Raw genomic sequence first — 19,971 nt, 5'->3', positions numbered from 1 at the left:
GGGTGCTGGATGGAGGGAGGGGGCATGTCAGGGAGCTCAGGAGGAACCCAGGCCGGGACCGCTTGGGGAACCGAGAATGGAAGGGGGTTCTGGGATGGAAAGGAGAGAGGCTTTGAGGCGGGAGGAGGGAGTTTGTGGTGGGCCGGGAAGACAATGGGCTGACAGTGTGAGTGACCTGGCTGTTGTCTCAGGTACTCCCGAGGGGTGCTCTCTCCAGGCCGCCATGTTCGAACACGTCTCTACTTCACCAGTGAGAGCCACGTGCACTCCCTACTGAGTGTCTTCCGCTATGGGGGACTTCTGGATGTAAGGATCTTCCTTTTTCCCTCAGCCTATGAGCTTCCTGTCCCAGCGTTCTTTTACTCTCCTCCTCATTTTTTTCACTGCAAGCTTCCTCTAGTTTCCATGTCTCCCTGCCCATTTGCTGATGCCCTCGTCCTTGGGCACTGGCCCACCTCTTCTCGCATTTGGCAGGAAACCAAGGATACACAGTGGCAGCGAGCTTTGGCTTATCTCAGTGCCATCTCAGAGCTCAACTACATGACCCAGATTGTCATCATGCTCTATGAGGACAACACCCGGGTGAGGAGCTAACAGGGCAGGATGAGGAGGGGGCCCCTTCTTTCTCCTCCATCCCCTTTTAGGGGAAAACTTTCTTATCCTTAGAATCTGTGGAATCCAGTTACGTGTGGTGTCTAAGTGCAGCACGCAGAGCGTGTCCAGGAGGTTCCCCCTGGAATGAAAGACATGGTCTGGGTTGATGTTGAGTCAGAGAGATACCAGAGAACAGAGCTCTGACATTAGGGAGGGCATGGAATTTGAACGGTGTTATAATGAGAAAAAATAATGTTTCTCCTCTCAAACAGTTACACATATACCTTATTCACCTGGCTCCCCAAAGATACCTTTAAATGTGCTGCTGTGTGTACTGTAGCAAAGCTGAATTCCTGTAGGAGATGGTTGGGGGGGATTCCCCATTCTACTTCCATTGTAGAACTGGAAGTTGGAAAGTCACGTGGAGGTGAGGACATGAGGCTCCCATGAGACTAGACTGTGGGGAGCTGTTACTGTAGAGGAGGGTGAGACACTGAAACCTCAGCCCTCCCTAGGAGGATGTGACCTCTTGAGTTTCTCCATCATCCCTGCCTGGTCTTCCACCACCATACTCAGCTTCGCTAACTTCCCCTTCCTCTGGTGATGCCCCGTAGGATCCCTTGTCGGAGGAGCGGTTCCATGTTGAATTGCACTTCAGCCCTGGAGTGAAAGGTGTCGAGGAAGAAGGCAGTGCCCCCACTGGCTGTGGATTCCGTCCAGCCTCTTCTGAGGTGGGTCAGAGTGCTGGGATTTGGGACGGGAGGATTTAGGAACCAAGTGGTGGGAAACTCGGAAACAGTACAGGGAAGTTGAAAGGATTGGAGAGACTGGAGTAGGAGGCTGGAGGCCATTAACACCTCTCCCTTCTGTGCCTGCTGTTGGGTAGAATGAGGAGAGGAAAGCAGACCAAGGCAGCGTGGAGGACCTGTGCCCTGGGAAGGCATCAGATGAACCAGACAGAGCATTGCAGACCTCGCCTCTGCCCTCTGAGGGCCCCGGCCTCCCAAAGAGATCACCCCTCATTCGTAACCGCAAAGCCGGCTCCATGGAGGTAATGGGAGGGGCCTGGGAGAAGGAAGTAGTAGAAATGCTCATGGGACAATATCTGTGAATCTCTGAATCCCTTCAGTGGAATTCTCGGGACCTTAAGCAGAGTCCTCCTGCCCCTGATGTATATGTAACCCTTAATGTCACTTTCACAGCTGGTCTCCCCATAAAGCTCCTTTAAGCTGGAGGCTCCTTCTGAGATGCTGGTGAGGGCCATCTGAGAGACAAGGACTTCAAGAGATGAGATTGAGGAGGAGGCCTCTGGATGCATTTGAAAAGGCAGTTCTTTAAAAGAAAATGAAGAGAATGTAATAGAAACAGCATGAACTCTGGGCTAAAATCTCTTTTGATAGATGCTGTGTGACCTTGGACAGGCAGCTTCTCCAAGCCTCAATTTTTTTCATCTGTAATATATGAATACAAGTAATACTCATCATCATATAGATGTTCAGTAAACAGTTGGCAATGAGGACAATCAGATCAGATCAGATCAGTCGCTCAGTCGTGTCTGACTCTTTGCGACCCCATGAATCGCAGCACGCCAGGCCTTCCTGTCCATCACCAACTCCCGGAGTTCACTCAGACTCACGTCCATCGAGTCAGTGATGCTATCCAGCCATCTCATCCTCTGTCGTCCCCTTCTCCTCCTGCCCCCAATCCCCCCCAGTTGATTAAAGGCCAAGCCCTCTCCATCTTCTTGCTGTCTTGGGTAAATATTATGGCTCTGATAGTAGTAAATATCACTTTACTAAAAATGGCACTTTCATTTAACCCCTTTAGAGTTATCTATACTCTCATTTCAGAAAGGGAATCAAGCCTGGAGTTCTGTCTGTCTCCCCTTTGGTCGGATGAGGTTTATCAACCTGGGCCTGTGTTCTGCTGTGCTTGGAGTTTGTGTCTAGCTCTGGTTCTAGCCTAGAGGAAAGGATTTTTGTAAATCTTACATTTTATCCTGGGGTAAAAACCAAAGTTTTGGTCTTTTCTTCCTGGAGAGATCCTTTCCTTCTTTGGCTCATTGACACTCTTTGACCCCATGATTTAGCCCTGTCTCAGGACCATGACTGGTGTGGGTCCTGCTTTGACAGATGAATCTGTTCACTTGGTTTGGTACCAGTTATCTGTCTTAGAGGAACTGGCCTTTCCATTTTGAAGTATGTCAGAAGAATCTATGATTAGCTTACATAGGTTCAGCCAAAGGTTCATGGTTCAGATTTTGGAGAAGACAAACTACAGCCTCTGTCCTAGACTCATCTTTTTCTTTCTGATTACATTAAGGTGGATTTGAGGTCATGAATACTCAATTTCTTTAGGTGGGGTATGTATCATTCACTCCTTAAGATATGTTAACTTAGTATCCACAGTACATTAGAACCCTGCCGACTCATGTGGGTAGACCACTTGGACAGAATGACATATAATTGTCAAGTAATAGACTTCTCCACATCCAGTGTCTTCTCCATTCACGTCAGCTCCTCTGGCACTGTTGTGCTGGACCCCCTTTTCTTCTGATTTAAGCAGTCAAGAGACATAGGCAAAGCAGAGCTCCCAGTGTGTTATCTTCCCGACTTGATGAAATTGATTTCTTTCTTTCAGGCTTACAGGAAGCTTCCTGTTGTCATCAGATTTCTATCTCTCAGTTACTGGTTCTTCTTGTACCATGGCTCTTCAGGCTGATGGTTGCCCAAGATATGCTCCTCAGCTTTGCAATAAAATCTTCTCTCTGCTGCTTGTTCATGCAGCCTTTTCATAGTAATAGTTCCTCTCCTTGTTTTATAAATATAGGCATCAGTAGTCTTTTTCTTATCAACTATGACCCTTCTCTTCGTCCCTTCTTCTCTTATGTGTTTGGACTGGTTTAGAATTTAAAAACCTGTGACCTTCACAGCAGCCATGCCCTAGGTGATCGTCCTCTCTGGCCCTACAGCTGTCTCTGCCCAGTGGGCATTAAGGCTTTGGAGAGCCTGGGGTGTGAGGAGGCATGGCCGGTTTTCCACTCGGCCTGATTGCAGGTCATGAACATTCAGTGCACGGGGAGCCTGGACCTAATCCCCTTGAGGGGAGGGCACCACCAGAGGTCAGGGGACCTCCCCTGGCCTTCCCCCACCATCAGCCTACAGTCCCGGGCTGTGTCCACCATGCACTTGGCCTCCTGCGGACACGTGTCCCTGTGTACCTCGTCTTCCTTGATTGCCCTTGTCTTTGCCTTCTGGGACTTAGGGACTCAGAACGCTGCTGAGGAGGGTGTGTGCTGGGGGTTGTGTGACTGAACTCTTGTAGGCTTTTTGGAAATTCATTTCATGTCTCTAGGAGTGGAGGGGAGGGCTTCTGGTTCAAATAAGAAACTAAGTATGGGGACTTCTTATGGTCCAGTGGCTAAGACTGCATGCTTCCAGTACAGGGGGCTAGAGTTCAATCCCTGGTCACAGAAGTAGATCCCACATGCTGCAATGAAGACTGAAGACCTAGCACGATGCAACTAAGACCCAGTGAAGCCAAATAAGTTTTTTTTTTTTTTAAAGAAAGAAACTAAGTATGGTTGCTGTAACCACAACTGTCCCGTGGAAAGAAGTGGGCATGGGCAGGCTTTACTTCTTACTGTGGCTGAGCTATTGTGATGGGCTTTCTGAGTTCTGCGGAAGGATATAAAGATGAAGGAACCGTGCCCTGCTGAGAACTGAGAATGGTTGACTAATGGTTTCTCAGATTTGGGATTGGAGGGCTGCAGGGACAGGCATTTTAGAAACAGAAGTACTTTCTAGTATAGAAGGGTTCCCTGGGCAGTTTCCTCTGTAAAACGCATTCTTAGACTTTGTATTCTTCTTTCCCACAGAAGTACTCTGGTTCTTAAACTTTATGACATTGCTTGGTTTCACAGGGGCAGGAACTCAGGGCCTGGGTTTAGACTTCTCCGCTGAAGTGTCTCAGTGTTCACACAGTCTTCTTTCCCCAGGTGCTTTCTGAGACCTCCTCCTCGAGGCCTGGTGGGCACCGACTCTTCTCATCTTCACGGCCACCGACAGAGATGAAGCAGAGCGGCCTAGGTATGGCTTTCCAGCATCTCTGACCATTGTTGGGAAGGGGTGTCTGTCTGTTCTTTAGAGTTTTATTGTGGGAAACCGTAGTCATGGGAGTTCGGGTCCTCTAGTTGGTGGAGTTGTTGGATGGGGCTGGGGAGGATGTAGTGGGAGAAACCATATTCAGATGTGAAGTTTGACCCCAGGTGATTGTCTCCATTCCAGGATGGTGTTTGTATTTTGGTTTTCTACACCAACCCCCATTTCTTTGACTGAGGGCATTTTTCTGGCTTCACTTCTTATTCCTTATCTGTCCCTTTAGTCTAGCCCAGACATTAAGGGTCCATAGAGACAGTGACCATTCAGAGTCATCAGAGACAAAGCTATAAACAGATGTACTTGTGAGCCCCCTCCCCCAACCCCCACCTCAACAGGGGTCATGTTCCTCATTTGGAAAACTTGCGCTATGTCTTCCTTTGAGACCTGTGTTTATTACATCCCTGCTCTGGCCCTTCCTACCTCCACGCCCTCCCCTTCATCATCTCCTAATCCTGTAATTTTTTTTCCTTCCTTCCTGAAAATTGAGGGACAAATCTGAGACTGGTGTAGTGGCAGAGGCTTCTCTCAGGACTTTGAGGGAATGTCTCTTGATTTTTTTGATTCCTGGAGAGGGGTGGAGAACATCATTCAACCTTTCCTAAGAACACAGACTACAGGAAGGACCAAGCCTAAGAGGGTATTGTATTCTTCGGGAGTGGGGAGTGGTCCTTGGGAGGGGCTATCTTTGGACAGTGCCCGTGAGCCAGGACCCAGACCTGGCAGTTAGACACATGTTGTGGGGTCTAGACTCTGTTTTTTCTATCTTGTCCCATTGTGCTGCTTTCATTTTTCTGTTACTTTTCTCTTTGGCACCTAATTTCCTGGCCCCCAAATGGCCAGCATTTGGACCAGCAAGGAGAAGAAGGGTTTGGGGGAACTTTCCAGGCTAATCGTATGGGAGTAGATTGTCTTCTGGAGCCCTAGAAAGAAGTAGATGGTTTGGTGCATGAAAAACAAATGACTAGTGTCTAGATCTGTGCTATGGAATTCTTTCCCCCAGAAGCCCCAGAAAAGACTGGGTTTCAGGTAGGCTGGGAAAGAGGATGGGTATGTCTGGCCCAGTTAAGAGGCAGTGCTGTCAAGAACAATGCAGAGATCTGAGTGCGGTGGACAGATGGTGGTGCTAAGGTACAGACTACCCGCTGAGATGATCCAACGCTGAGCAGTACAGCACTGGCAGGACTACACCAGAAAAATCCCCCAGTGGAGGAAGTGAATGTAGAACAAAGCCTGGGGGTGGTCTGGGATAGAGCCAGCCAGCTTCAGCTTCTCTGAAGAAAAGCAGACATTTAGCAATCCTTGTCTCTCTCTTGAGCTCTATCCTAGAGGTGGTTTGCACGTGAAATGTAGGAGAATATGCCACATAGAGGAATGGTGCACGGTTCCAGGGCAGAAGTTATTAGCCATCTGAACTTGTTGATATCTGTGATGACCCTGAAGTGTTGGGGCCCCTGAAAGCAAATCCCTTCTCTATGGGCTCAAAGGAAACTGACCTCCTCTCCCTCTGTCCATTTGCCATATGAATGTCAAGTTCCCACGCCAAACCTGGGGTCTTGGCTAAGATGGATCTAGAAGTGGAGGAGAAGATCCCACAAATTGCGATGTTAATCTTGTTTCCTCCTGCCCATTGTCTCTTTGTGGGCTGTAGTAGGTAGGAGAGGGGACCATGGAGGGGCCCAACCCTACTCTTGATTTGAGACATGACTCACTTGATTTACTTGCTTCAGGGATTTTTCAAGTTTTGTTTACTCCTCTTATTGGCAAGAGGTCTCTTTGCTTTCTTTGAACTTACATTGTGAGCATCTGGCAATGAGCATAAGACTTACAAGACAACAAACTTTCAAGAGCAGAAAAAGCATGTGAGTTTTGCTGTTTTTCTGCTCATCAGGTTTTCCTGAGTAGGATGCTCAGCGGTTAGTAGGCATGTTCTACATAAATCACCTGAGCCCTCACATGCCTTTCAATCTGTGTCTATTTTCACTTCAGAAACAATGCTATGTTTCTTCCCAATGAAAAAAAAATCATTATTTCCTTTCTAACAATACAGTTGATCCTAAGAGTTAGGAGACCCGGATTATAGTCCAGCTTAGCTCTAAACAAACTGTATGACCTTGAGCAAATGACATCCTTTTTGAATCTCAGTTTCTTCATCTCTAAAATCAAGAGGTTGAACTGGACAATCTTTAAATCCATGCCAGCTTTAAAAATTTAGTGAGTCTCATACTTTCTTGGGAAAGGTAAAAAGGCTAAAGGAGAACAGAAGGGAGGGAATGTTGGATGAAAAACAGGGGGAATTGGAACTTATGAGAACTTGGTATTTGAGTTGACTACTCAAAACTTGGTTTCTAGTTCCAATCAAAGTTCTTTCCTTTCACACATATAAGGGACTCGATCTCTGGGTTCTTCTAACCCTATTTTGAGCATAAGGAGCACTGAATTATGTCTAGGGAGAGCAAGAGGAATCCACCTGTTCTTCGAACATTTCTGGGAGCCACCTAGAGAGCACAGTTTATCCCTCTTGAGTACCTCTTTGACGCCCCTAATATGACTAACCCTGTATTCGTAGTGGCCTCTTGTATCCGTCAAGCAGACTTTCGGGAGACTCCTCACTCTGCTTGCCCAGCGTGGCTATGGACCGTAGTGATAGCTGTCTGTGGTTGTGAGAGGTGGCCACTGGGTGGTGGCTCTGAATGATTATGTGTATGTGTGTCCTGATGTTGTCATGTGAAGTCGTGTGTACTTCTGTGCGGTAATTGCAGCTTTGCGTGGCTACTAATGCACTCCCGGCCTTGCAGGCTCACAGTGCACGGGGCTGTTCAGCACCACAGTGCTGGGTGGCTCCTCCAGCGCCCCGAATCTTCAGGACTACGCCCGCAGCCAAGGCAAAAAGCTTCCACCCGCCAGTCTGAAGCACCGAGATGGTATGTGGGTGGGTTTGGGGAGGGCAACAATTTTCTTCATGCGTCTGCCAGCAAAGACACAGCTCAAGAACAGTTCATGCTTAAATGGCACTGACACTGGCCTTATGAGTTTCCTGCATCAGTTATCGAGGGGAGAAAGAACCAGGACCCCCACCACCCCTCCATTTGCATTCCCTCTCGCCATACGAATACTACTTATTTATGCTTATCCCTTCATAATCTCCCACATACAGCCCTGCCGCATCAGTTTACCCCACCTTCGTATTCTTTCCTGGATTCTGGCCTTTAGGGGTAAGGACCAAAAAGGGCGACCCGTGGTCAGGAAGAATGAGTGATACCTTGAAAATGTAGGAGGTCAGGAATGGGGACGTTGTTCAGCCAAGGCAGGAAAAACAACCTGGGAAGAGATCGGGGGAAGGGATGAGAGTTTCTGCAAAGGTTTTTATTTCCGAATGACCAAAAAGAGGATGTGGTGGTGAGGTTAGGGCTGTTTGTGGGGCCTTATTGTGGTAGAGATGACACACGGATTCCTGAGAGGAGATTATCCAAAGGAAAAGATTGAAATACAGTAGACAGGGACCTACAGGGTGGGGGTGGGAGCAGATTGTTACTAACAGTGAAGAACAGAGTATGTTGTGAACAAATTCCAGAGCAGAGGGCGGGGACCGCGGTGGGTATAATCCCCGTGATGTCTTTTCTCCCCAGAGCTCTTGTTTGTCCCGGCCGTAAAACGATTTTCTGTGTCGTTTGCAAAGCATCCGACTAACGGTACGTTTGCTTCTGACTCAACGTCATTCCTCCTCACCATGTCACCGCCAGACATTTAACCTCTGAGTTCTGACACTGACTTCCCTCTCCCTCCACTGTGTTGACACCCTGCTGTCTCTGAATGAACCACTCACTAACTGTCCCTTCTGGGGTGTACTCCTTGTTGTGACAGACCTTAGCCTCAGCCGCAGCCTGGCTGCCCGATCCCTGGGGCAACTCAAGGTCTTACTTCTGTGGTCACCTTCATCCCCATTGTGTCACTTTTTTTCAGCATTGTCACCAAAACGAGTTACACCTCTTCCTTTCCCATCACATGACTGCCAGGCTTTGTACAAACATGATAATGGTTTCCCTTCTTAGGAAGAGAGTAGTATTTCCTGTATCATCCCCATTTCTTTTCTCTTTTTTTCTCCAACTCCTCAGCTTATATAATTTTGACCTTCCTATTTTTTTCACCAGTTCTTTTGTTGGAGTGGACAACTAATTTGCTTGTGGAACAATGCTGTGGTCCCCAGTTCCCAAGCCTACTCGTAAAGGGCATTAGTCTTGAGCATATTGTGTTCCATCTCTGTATTCCTGTCTCCCACCATTGTGTGTATTTTGTGTGGCTCTTGTGCTCCTGACATCTGCTTTATGTTACTACTAATCTAGGGCCTGGGCCTACAAAACAGGAGTCCAGATTGATATGGGATAAAAGAGAGAAAGAGAGGAGTAGGAGGTGGTAGGTTCAGGAAAAAGAATTGTGCCTTGAGGGTTTACACGTGGTTTCCATGTTGCCCCAGCCTCTCTGTAGCACTGTGGCCTCATAGAAGGGGAGGTAAAGAGGAGGATATCTACTGGGGATTCTGGGGGAGCTTAGGAATAAATCATATTTCAAGAATACTGAAAAAAAAAAAAAAAGAATACTGAAGAACAGGGTCTGCCCACTCTAAGGTGGGAGAGTTTAGAGATCTGTGTAAACCCAGACTGAAGGGCTGTGGTCTCATTTGTAGGATGTGGTGAGGAGCCCAGGACTTCACCTTTGCTTTATCCTTTGTATCCTTAGTTTCTCTCTGCAGTTGTATCTTATCTTCAAGGTAAATCCAATTTTGTTTGATATGATTTTCTTCTGTTCAAGAGCTAAGACTCTCTGAGGGAGGTGAAATTAGCCTGGCCTCCTGGCTGGAAGAAACTCCAGGTACTGATCACCTGCTCCTTAGCCAGTGGCAGCTGCTGGCTCTCAGCCAGTTCAGGCCATACCTCTCCACTCAGCACTGCTGGGGTCTCCCTAGTCTGACTAGTCTATACATTTTCAGTTTACACCCTACCCCCATCCTCTGCTCCCATTTGTGCCTGTGACAGGATCTTCCCATTCCGAGTGGCCTGACTGTGTGGTTAGCCTCAAGTTCTTCTGGCCTTCATGCCACAGTCATCTCCAGAGTATAACCTCATGCACCAACACTACGCCTGGGATTTGGACTTGGAGGCTTGTTACTTAGGGAGGGTACAGAAGATAGTACTAGGAACTTGGGCCCCTGACCTCAGAGCTAAATCACAACTCGCCTAAGTAATCTGTGAGAAAAGATCCAAATCCCCTAAATAGATCCTTAAGCCTCTGTATGTATCTCTAGTTTCCTGAAGCCTTGGTTAGCAGCTTTACCAATTGAAGAAAAGAAGAATTAATTCTACCAAAAGGAGGAGAGGAAGAAAGACCTGGACAATTACCATGCAGGAGAGTAATTTCAAGATCCCCTCCAATACCCTGCATGCATCTTCAGGGTTCTGCTGGCCTTTGTTCTTGCACTTGAGCTTGAAGGCTAAAGTGCCTGAGAAACCAGAATCTGGGATCTAGCAGAAATAGACGTGGAGTTCTTATGTCTCTTGCTTGAGATTATCTAGATTTAATTTGGCCCTCAAGACAATATGAGGGCTTTACCCCATGGCCAAATGTGACTGGACCGACCCAGCAATTACAGAGTGGATGCTCTGTCCACAATTGCTTGCAGCAGCTTAGTTCACAACAGTGTGCCAACCTACCATCCATCATTACCATCTCTTTGCCATGATGCGTGGCTTTGAAATAGCAGCTGGAGAAACTGGACCTGGCTTTGAGAAGGAGGCCAGGCACTGCTACTTCCTTGCTTTGTTAGGAGAACATCCCTCCGCCCATCCCTGCCTGTATTCCTGGTAAGCTGCCGTCACATCCTCTGCCTGCCTCAAGTATGGAAGTATGGCCCCTTACTAAACTGCACGCTGAACTTACCAAGGTGAACTAATATAGTGGGAAAGACACTGTGGCTCTCCCTCATCCAGAGCGTCAGTGTGCCCACCAGATCTGCCCAGCCCATTCTCTTCTAGGGACCCAGACAGTTGTGTGACCATGGATACAGAAATCTCTAGACATCCGAACTAGGGTCTTGGGAACCATAGTCACATGGGTCACCCTGTGGAACCCACCTCTGGTCTGGGAGTTGTGAGCAGTTGTTCCCACCATCCTTGATCCTACTTTCTGTAGATCCTATCATCAGTTTATAAGACCCTGTACCTTTTTAAAGGCTGTATTTGAACAAGAGTGAAGGATGATTAATCAGTATTGGCATTTTCACATATTGATTCCATTTTTTTACATGCTGTTTTAAAGGTCACCTGGTTTGCTGCTCATCTGTGTCAGCTGCCTAACACCATCCTTGTCTGTGGCTGGCTCAGAGTCTGGTCCAGAGGACCAGGTCTGAGTCTTTAGGAGCCATTTAGCTTCAGGCTTTATCTCGATCACCTATACCATTCTTGACCTTCTCCCAGTGACTTTGAATCTTTTCATCTCTATCCCAACCTTGCAAATACATTCATCTGAGAAGCGAGCCCTAACTAGGCTTTGTCCAAGAACGATCAGGGACACTGGAGTTCCCAGCTACAGAATGGCCAGCTCACCCAGTCCAGAAAGATGTGACTGCAGTCTGTAAGCACTGACTGAATTCTGCACAACAAGACGCGGGGGTGGGGCTGCTGCACGATGGGGTCTCACTTGCCCGTTCTTTTAGACTCAGCTCTTCCAGACTTCTCTTAGCATGATGCCAGTACTCTTCCCCGCTGCGAGGGCTGCCCCATGGCTCTGACCATGGCTCTGATGTCTCTGCTCCCCTCTTAGCTCACCTTGGAGCTGAATGGCCCTGCCTCCCAGGAGTGCGTCTGTCATCCAGCGCCCCCTCACTGTCTCTCCCTCTTCTCTCTCTTTATCTCCGTGCTTCCTGCTGTGGTCCCCCAGCCCCTCCAGAGCTGCTGGATGACCAGCACCCTGTGGTCCGGCTGCTGCGCGGTTTTTCCTCTGACTGCACGGGGGGCCGGCCGGTGTCCTTGGACGCCGCGCTGGCACATCACCTGCACCAGTGCTCCTACCACCTGCGGCTCTTCCGGAACTGGCTGCGCTCAGGCCAGGATGACCCCGAGTGCCTCTACGGTACCCCTGCCACTGAGCGGGCTGCCGCCACTGCCCTGGCTGGGACTGACTGCTTTGCTTCTTGCACTTCTGGCAGGAGCGCCCACCTGCTCCTTTCTCCTCTCTGCCCTGAGGTTATGCGACTTGCATTTAGTTGCTTGGATGGGATTGGGGCCAGGCTGCCTCGTGGCTGTAGTGCTGGCTGCTCATCCTCTTCCCACTCTCCTCCCTCACTGCCTCCTAATGTTACCTATTCCCGGTGCTATTCGGTACAGGAGCAGTCTCTTGCCCTGGAATCTGTTCTTATCTCTGTGATCACCTTCTTCAAATCCAGATGTTTCTCTAGCCACCCTGAGCATCTGGGGACTGTACCTCTCCTGCCCTCCTGCCGCTAATGGAGGCACAGAGGTTTCAGTTGTACCCTTGAAGTGACCAAGGGCCCAAGGTTAGAAGATGGTCAGGTATAATCCTTTTGAGTTATATAGGTTTTAATCATTGTCAGACTCTAGGCTATGTCTTGCATAAATGTTGCTGTCCTGCCTACCCTTAGTCCCTCTAAGGAACTATAAAGGAAACACAGGAAAGATGAGGGACTGAAAAAGTGGTTGAGATGTATGCTTCTTGATTCTTTAACGGGGACGTTTTTTCCCATCAGCAGGCCCTGAGATTAGAGTTGGTTCACCCTTCACCCTACATTGTAGATCTACATTGGAGTTGTTGGGTTCAGAGCAGAGAATCAGTATTTATTCTTTTTTCTAGGGGGTTTGCCTCATTTTCCTGAAGGAATAGAGAAATCCTAGCAAGTCTGGGGTTTGCAGTGAGAACAGAGGAAAGAAGCTTTGATGTGATGGAAATAACCAAGAAAGAACTTCCATCCCCCAACCTGTTCATGCATGTGGTTTTCCTGAGCTGAGCTTCACGTGTATTGCATGCCATCCAGCTTCCAAATATCCTAGCCTTTCTACCCACATCCGAAATCTGCATGAACCCCTCCTCAGGTCCCAAACCCTTCTCCTTAATCTGGTTCTCTAGTACGTGATCCCTGAAATCTGCTGTTTCTTCCCAGCTCCACGACTCCCTACCTCTCATTCAGACGTACAATTGCACCCCTTCCCTCTGGACCTTTGTTCTATTCCCCATCCACACCCCCCTCCACCCCCGAAAGTATAAGAAGAGTATGGGTGCTCACCTTATTGGGATTGTGTTGATTTTCCCATGGGACATTGCCGGCTTTCCATAGGAGGGTGCGAGGTGATTTCACTCACCCAGAGTTGGGGAATTTTTAGGAAATGACAGAAATAGACTCCCGTAGGGGCTCTAGAGTTCCCTTTCCCGAGAATCTGGGATATCCCACGCTCCAAAAGCCACAGACACTCCTGATGGTGCTCAGGGACTCTCCATGCTTCCTTGGCCAGTTGGAGTATATCCAGCAGGAATAACACTGACTTTGCCCATCTGTTTTCTAACAGGATTTGAGGGGTGCTCCATGGTGCCTACTATTTACCCCCTGGAAACACTGCATAATGCCCTTTCCTTGCGTCAAGTGAGTGAATTCTTGAGTAGAGTCTGCCAACGCCACACTGAAGCCCAAGCACAGGCGTCTGCAGGTATAGAGAATCCTCTTATCTTGAACCACTATCTCTGCCCCCACTCCCATGCTCCCCAGAGCTTGAGTGGTAAGTTAAAAAGATAGGCACTCCGAAAAAGTAGACTTAAAAAAAATGTTTAATTGCATAGGTCAACTCAAAAGCATAGAACTATCACTCCTTCCAAAGTTAATTTATAAATTTAATGTGATCTCAATAAAAATACTATTGTTTTTCTAAAGTCAGACAAACTGACTTTGAAGTGCTCATAAAACAAACAAACAAGAATAGCCAAGGAAATCTTGAAAAGAAGAGCAATGAAGGCATGTTGGCCCTACCAGATTGTAAAACATTTTATAAAACGTCTATAGTGAAAACAGTGTAGTATTGATACATGAATGGACAGAGACCAAGCAAACAAAATAGTAAGTCCAGAAATGGTTGAAGTTAGCATTTCAAAATACTAGGGGAAAGATAGAATTTAAGGAATGGAATTGAGACAATTGAATAGTCATTTGACAAAAATTAAAACTGAATCCATACTTCATGTTATATACCAGGATAAACTCCACAGGGTTCAGAGATCTGCAAGTAAAAATTAAACCATGCAGACTTCTCTGGTGGTTCAGTGGTTAGGAATCCTCCTGGCAATGCAGGGGACACAGGTTCAATCCTTGGTCCGGGAAGATCGCACATATCATGGGGCAACTAAGCCCATGGGCCACAGCTACTGAGCCTGCACACTCTAGAGCCCGTGCTCTCCAACAAGAGAAGCCACTGCAGTGGGAAGCCCTGCACTGAACTAGAGTGTAACCCCTGTTCACTGCAACTAGAGAAGGCTTGCATGTAGCGATGAAGACCCACCACAGCCAAAAATAATAAGTAAATAAAAATGGGGGAAAAAAAGAAGTGAAAAGACAGCCTATAGAAAAGGAGAAAATATTTGCAAATCATATATCTGATAAAGATCCAGAATATAACACTTCAACAACAAAAAGACAAGCAGAGACTTCCCTGGTGGCACAGTAGGTAAGAATCTGCCTGCCAAAGTAGGAGACACAGGTTCAGTCCTTGGTCTGGGAAGATTCCACGTGCCGCGGAGCAATAAAGCCCATGCACCACAGCTACTGAACCCATGCTCTAGAGCCCATGCTTCACAACCAGAGAAGTCATCACAATGAGAAGCCTGCATACCTCGATGGAGGGTAGCCCCCACTCACCGCAACACGAAAGCCTGGGCAGCAATGAAGACCCAACACAGCCAAAAATTAGTTAATTAAAAAGACAAACAACCCAACTTAAAAGTGAGCAAAGGACTTGAGTAGACACTTCTTCAGAGAAGATATACAAATAGGCAAGAAACACATGAGATACTGCTCACCCTCAGTGATCATTAGGGATATACAGATCAAAGTCACACCAACTAGGATGGCTATAATTTTAAAAAGGAGAGAAATAGAGTAAAAGCAAGCAGAAAATACGTGTTGGTAATGCCATGAACAAATTAGAATTTTTGTACATTACTGGTGGAAATGTAAAAGGGTGCAGCCTCTGTGGAAAACAGTTTCACAGTTCCTCAAAAACCTAAATATAGTATTACTGTTTGACTCAGAAATTCCCCTCCCTTCAGAAGAACTGAAAACAGGTACTGTAACAAAGATTTACACACAAAAGTTTATGGTGACACTATTCATAATAGTCAAAAGGTGGAAATGACTGAAGTATACAAGAATGGATAAGCAAAATGTGGTATATGCATATAATCTCATAGTACTGAACTATAAGAAGGAGTGAAGTACTGATACATGTTGCCATATGGATGAACCTCAAAAACATGCCAAGTGAAAGAAACCAGACAGAAAAAGTCACATATTGTATGATTCAATTTATATGAAAGATCCAGAACAGAGACAGAGAGCAAATTAGTGGTTTCCAGGGATTGAAAGTAGGGTAGAACGGGGAGTGACTTCTTAATAGATACGGGTTTTCTTTTTTGGGGGGAGGGGGCTGTGATGAAAATGTTTTGGAACTAGATATAGGTAGCAATTGCACATTGTGGATGCGTTAAAGGCCACAGAATTATATGCTTTAAGATGTTACCTTTATGTTATGTGGCCTTCACTTCAATAATAATAAAAATAAATCATGCAAGTACTAAAAGTAAGCAGGGGTGATGGTGGTAGATTCTTTTATCACTGGAAAATAAGGAGAGCCTAATTGTGACTCAAACTCAAATTTGGGAAACAGTAGGAAAAGATTATGATGTTTAAGTAATATAAACATTTTTTTTAATGTTGCAAGCCAGTAGCAGTATCATAAGCAAAGAAAAAAATTTTTTCTGCAATTTATATCACATTTAGGCTCAATCATCCTAAAATACAGAGAACTCTTACATGTCAGAAGGAAAAGACCAAAAGTGTGATTTTTTTTAAAGGATAGTTTACGAAGAAAGAAATGCAAGTGGCCATTAGATTTATGAAATGATGCTTAACCTCGGTCATAAGAAATGTGCAAACTAAAACTACACTGAGATATCATATCTCACCTATTAATTTGGAAAAAAATCCCAAAGTTTAATAACACAGTCTCTTGACAAGTCTGTCGCAAGAGAGGCAGTTCCATACATTGTTGGTGGGAGTGCAAAATGGTGCAACCCCTATGAAGGTAGATTTTGTAATATCTCAGAGAATTACAGATACAGTTACTTCCTTTTCTAATAATACAATTTTAGGAATTTATTCTGAAGGTATTGTTCACAAAGTTGAAATAACATTTGTATAGAGTTATTGGGACATTATTTATGCTGTTTATTATTATTTTTGGAAACAATGCAGAGGTTCTTCAGTGCAAGAATGGTTGAATAAACAGTGGCGTGTCCACTCAAATGAGTGCTGTGCCTCTGTTAAAACTAGTAAGGAAGGTCTGTTTTTTTTTGGTGGGGGGGGTATATGTGTCTTGATGTGAAGTAATCTCCAGGATATATTGTTAACTTAAAAAGTTGTGGAAGAGTGTTGATAGTACATTACCTATTTTATAATGAGGGAAAATAAAGGGAAAATATACATATTTGCAAAAAGAAATTCTAAAAGTAAATACCAGAAACTAATAAAATGTTTACTGCTGGAGAGCAACAGAAATGGAGCTGAAGGCATGAAGAAAAAGCAACTTCCTCTGAGTATGCCTTTTTATAAATCTTTGACTTGTGAACCTGTAAATGTTTTTCAGAATGTAAAACTAAATCAAAAGAAGCAAATCCCAAAATTGAAAAAGAAAAAAAAAGGAAAGAAATTACCCTAATTGTATATCAAAATAGTAATATAATCACATAGGGAAAATCATTTTTCAAATAAGTTTGAAGTACTGTGCTTTGACTATAAATCCTTTAGTGGAAAAAAAATGAGGATTATAAAATAATTATAATCCTCATTCAGTGATTTGTTAATAGTGAGGTTGATACTATTTTGTAACATATATGTCATATGCACACACACACACATATAATAGAGTAATGCAAATAAGTAATTATGTTCCTATTAGGAATAAGAATTTTCAAAGTAAGATAAATAAGATACAAGTAAAAATTCAAAAATATTTTTAAAGTGCTGTAATATTAAATTTGAATTGATAATATCAATATAAATTGTTTATTAATGCTTTTTGTAACTCAATGCATTACAAACAGTATCAGTGAGCTCTCTTAGCACCTAGATTTTGGTTTCCACATATCATCCCCCACTAAAAGCAACCAGGATTCCATGGTTGTATTCTTGGTCTAGGTCCATGTTTTTTAACCTTTTCTTTTTTTTTAAATCACATCCTATCCTATAGAGTATTTTTACATTTTTTCCCTCCAATCACTCCCCACCACATGAAATTTTAATACTACAGATTACTTTATATCTGTTAATGTAATGTCACCATTTGAGGGATTACAAACCAATGAAATATCTAAGTTTTTTCACTTTCACCAAGAACCAGTTTTATTGAGGATGCATTATCTAGGGCACGGAAAGCTCAAGGTGATCCTGAGGCATGCTGTAACAAAAACAAGGAAGCACTCAAGCCTGAATAGGCTCCCACTGACCAGAACTGGATTGTTTTAGTATTAAAAAGAATAACTTACTATAATCGATAAAAGTGCACTAAACATGTGAACATCCACAAGCTCATAATGAATCTTACAAGAAAGAGAACAAAGATAATAATCATCTGCTACTATTGGTGAATACTTTTTACCAACTCTTTCTTCTGAAAACTAATTAAAGGGAAATAAACCCTTATCCTACCTGTTCAGTAAGAACTGCAGTTTTAATGTAATCAAATGGTGCCAGTTGAAGAGAGAAAGTTCTTCTTTACAGAAAATATGCCAGCTAATAAATATAGAAGACTTAATAGAATTAGAAAATCACCACTTGACACTTGTAATAAAATAATTAAGGATCATCAGTGAATACTAACACAAAGAAAAGTCGAAAAGTCAGGTTCCACAGTGCCAAAGTATCATCTATAATCAGAAGGGGAAGCTTTTTCAATGGTGAGATCTTGTGAGCCCTATTTAAACCTCATTAGTAGACTTAGCCTCACCTACCAATTTCAGGAGATACAGGAGATGCTGTTTTGACCCCTGGGTTGGGAAGATCCCCTGGAGTAGGAAATGGCAACCCACTCCAGTATTCTTGCCTGGAAAATCCCATGGACAGAGGAGCCTGGCAGACTACAGTCTGTAGGGTTGCAAAGCTTTGGACACGACTGAGCATGCACACACGCCAACTTAGTCGTAACTTAGTGGGATAATGAGACATTATGTGCCTCCAATATGATGGACATATTCAAGAATATTCTTTGAGTATTCTTGCCAAGGGGCTTCCCTGGTGGTTCAGAAGGTAAAGAATCTGCCTGCAATGTCAGACTGCCAATCTTCAAAGTCTACAAATAATAAATGCTGGGGAGAGCGTGGAGGAAAGGGAGCCCTCCCTCACTGTTGGTAGGAATGCAAATTGGTGCAGCCACTCTGGAGAACAGTATGGAGGCTCCTTAAGAAACTAGGAATAAAACTACCATATGATCCAGAAATCCCACTTCGGGGCATATATCCAGAGAAAACCATAATTCGAAAAGATACATGCACCCCAGGATTCATAGCAGCACTATTTGCAGTAGCCAAGATATGGAAGCAACTAAATGTTCATCAGATAAATGGATGAAGAAGATGTGGTGCACATATATATATATGAATATTACTCAGCCATAAAAAAGGATAAATAATGCCATTTGCAGCAACATGGATGGACCTAGAGATTATCATACTAAGTGAAATAAGTCAAAGATAAATATCATATGATATCACTTATATGTGGAATCTAAAGTATGGTACAGATGAACTTACTTATAAAACAGAAATAGACTCATAGATGTAGAAAACAAACTTATGGTTACCAAAGGGGAAAGGGGGAAGAGGGATAAATTAGAAATTTGGTATTAACGTATACACACTGCAATATATGAAGTAGATAACCAACAGGGACCTACTGTATAGCACAGAGAATTATATTCAATATCTTGTAATGTTGAATTACAGTACATCCACAGTGGAAGTACAAGTGAATCTGAAAAAGAATATATATTTATATTCTGATAACTGAATCACTCTGCTGTATACCTTTGTTGTATACATTATAAGTGAACTATGCTTCAATTTTTAAAAAAATTATCAAAACCTAAAAAAAACATTTAAAATGTAAGCATTCATTTTTATACTACAGAAAAGAAAAACACTTGAATCATTGAATCAAGCCTTTTATATCTGACTTCCAGTTTATAGGGATAGTGAAACAAGTTAAATGATTCTATGAGGAAGCAATCAGACAAATCCAGAGAGTGGAATATGACATTCTATGAGACAGCTGTCCTGTTCTTTTCAAAAAGTCACTATGAAAAAAATAAATAGGGGAAGCTGTATCCTAGATTAAAAGAGACTTTGAAGACATAATAAAATGGAATGCATGGTCCATGTTTGGATCTTACTATGAAAGACATTTTGGGAATAATTGGGGGAAATTTGAATATGGATTGGGTATTTAGATGATATTAGGGTATTTTTTAAGTTTATCTGGTGTATGGCTATATAGGGAAAATGTCTTGTACTTTAGAAATGAATACTGAAGTATTAGAGGTGAAATGTTTCATAATGTTTGTCATTTATTTTAAAAAACTTTAGCATGAAGAAATAGATGAGACAAAAATGGCAAAATGTTAACATGTTAAAGAAGATGAATATATAGGTATTGACTGTACTAGTCTTTCAAGTATTTTGAAAAAATGTTTGAAAATATTCATAACATACAGTTTAAAATATTAAAAATGGTTTGTATGAAGGGTCCTTAGGACATGCTACTTTTCAGCCTGAGGAAGTATAAGTCGGATTTGACTTATATTTAGAACCTGTGGCTGTTGAATTCTTCATGGGCTTTTTTTTTTCCTTCCCTCTCTATCCCTCACCTGTCCAGCTCTCTTTGACTCTATGCACAGCA

The 19,971-nt window shown here is 44.1% G+C and overlaps 1 protein-coding gene across 8 annotated transcripts in view; it reads left to right on the top strand.

Moving 5' to 3' along the window:
• The window catches only part of PPIP5K1 (diphosphoinositol pentakisphosphate kinase 1), a 40,243-nt gene that overhangs the window by 15,510 nt on the left and 4,762 nt on the right, over positions 1-19,971 (top strand). For 4 of the 8 annotated variants that reach the window (XM_010836148.1, XM_010836149.1, XM_010836150.1 and 1 more), the window contains exons 22-30: positions 192-306; positions 475-582; positions 1,209-1,325; positions 1,481-1,645; positions 4,592-4,682; positions 7,550-7,675; positions 11,685-11,876; positions 13,325-13,462; positions 19,948-19,963. In XM_010836148.1, coding sequence (XP_010834450.1) covers positions 192-306; positions 475-582; positions 1,209-1,325; positions 1,481-1,645; positions 4,592-4,682; positions 7,550-7,675; positions 11,685-11,876; positions 13,325-13,462; positions 19,948-19,963 — 1,068 coding nt within the window. Of the gene's footprint in view, positions 1-191; positions 307-474; positions 583-1,208; positions 1,326-1,480; positions 1,646-4,591; positions 4,683-7,549; positions 7,676-8,380; positions 8,444-11,684; positions 11,877-13,324; positions 13,463-19,947; positions 19,964-19,971 lie in introns of all 8 variants that reach the window. The other 4 variants (XM_010836152.1, XM_010836151.1, XM_010836153.1 and 1 more) reach the window with 4 other exon arrangements.

Source organism: Bison bison, unplaced genomic scaffold, assembly GCF_000754665.1.
Source record: "Bison bison bison isolate TAMUID 2011002044 unplaced genomic scaffold, Bison_UMD1.0 scf7180017864061, whole genome shotgun sequence".
NCBI classification, from domain to species: Eukaryota; Metazoa; Chordata; class Mammalia; order Artiodactyla; family Bovidae; genus Bison; species Bison bison.
This window is presented reverse-complemented; position numbering and strand designations above follow the sequence as displayed.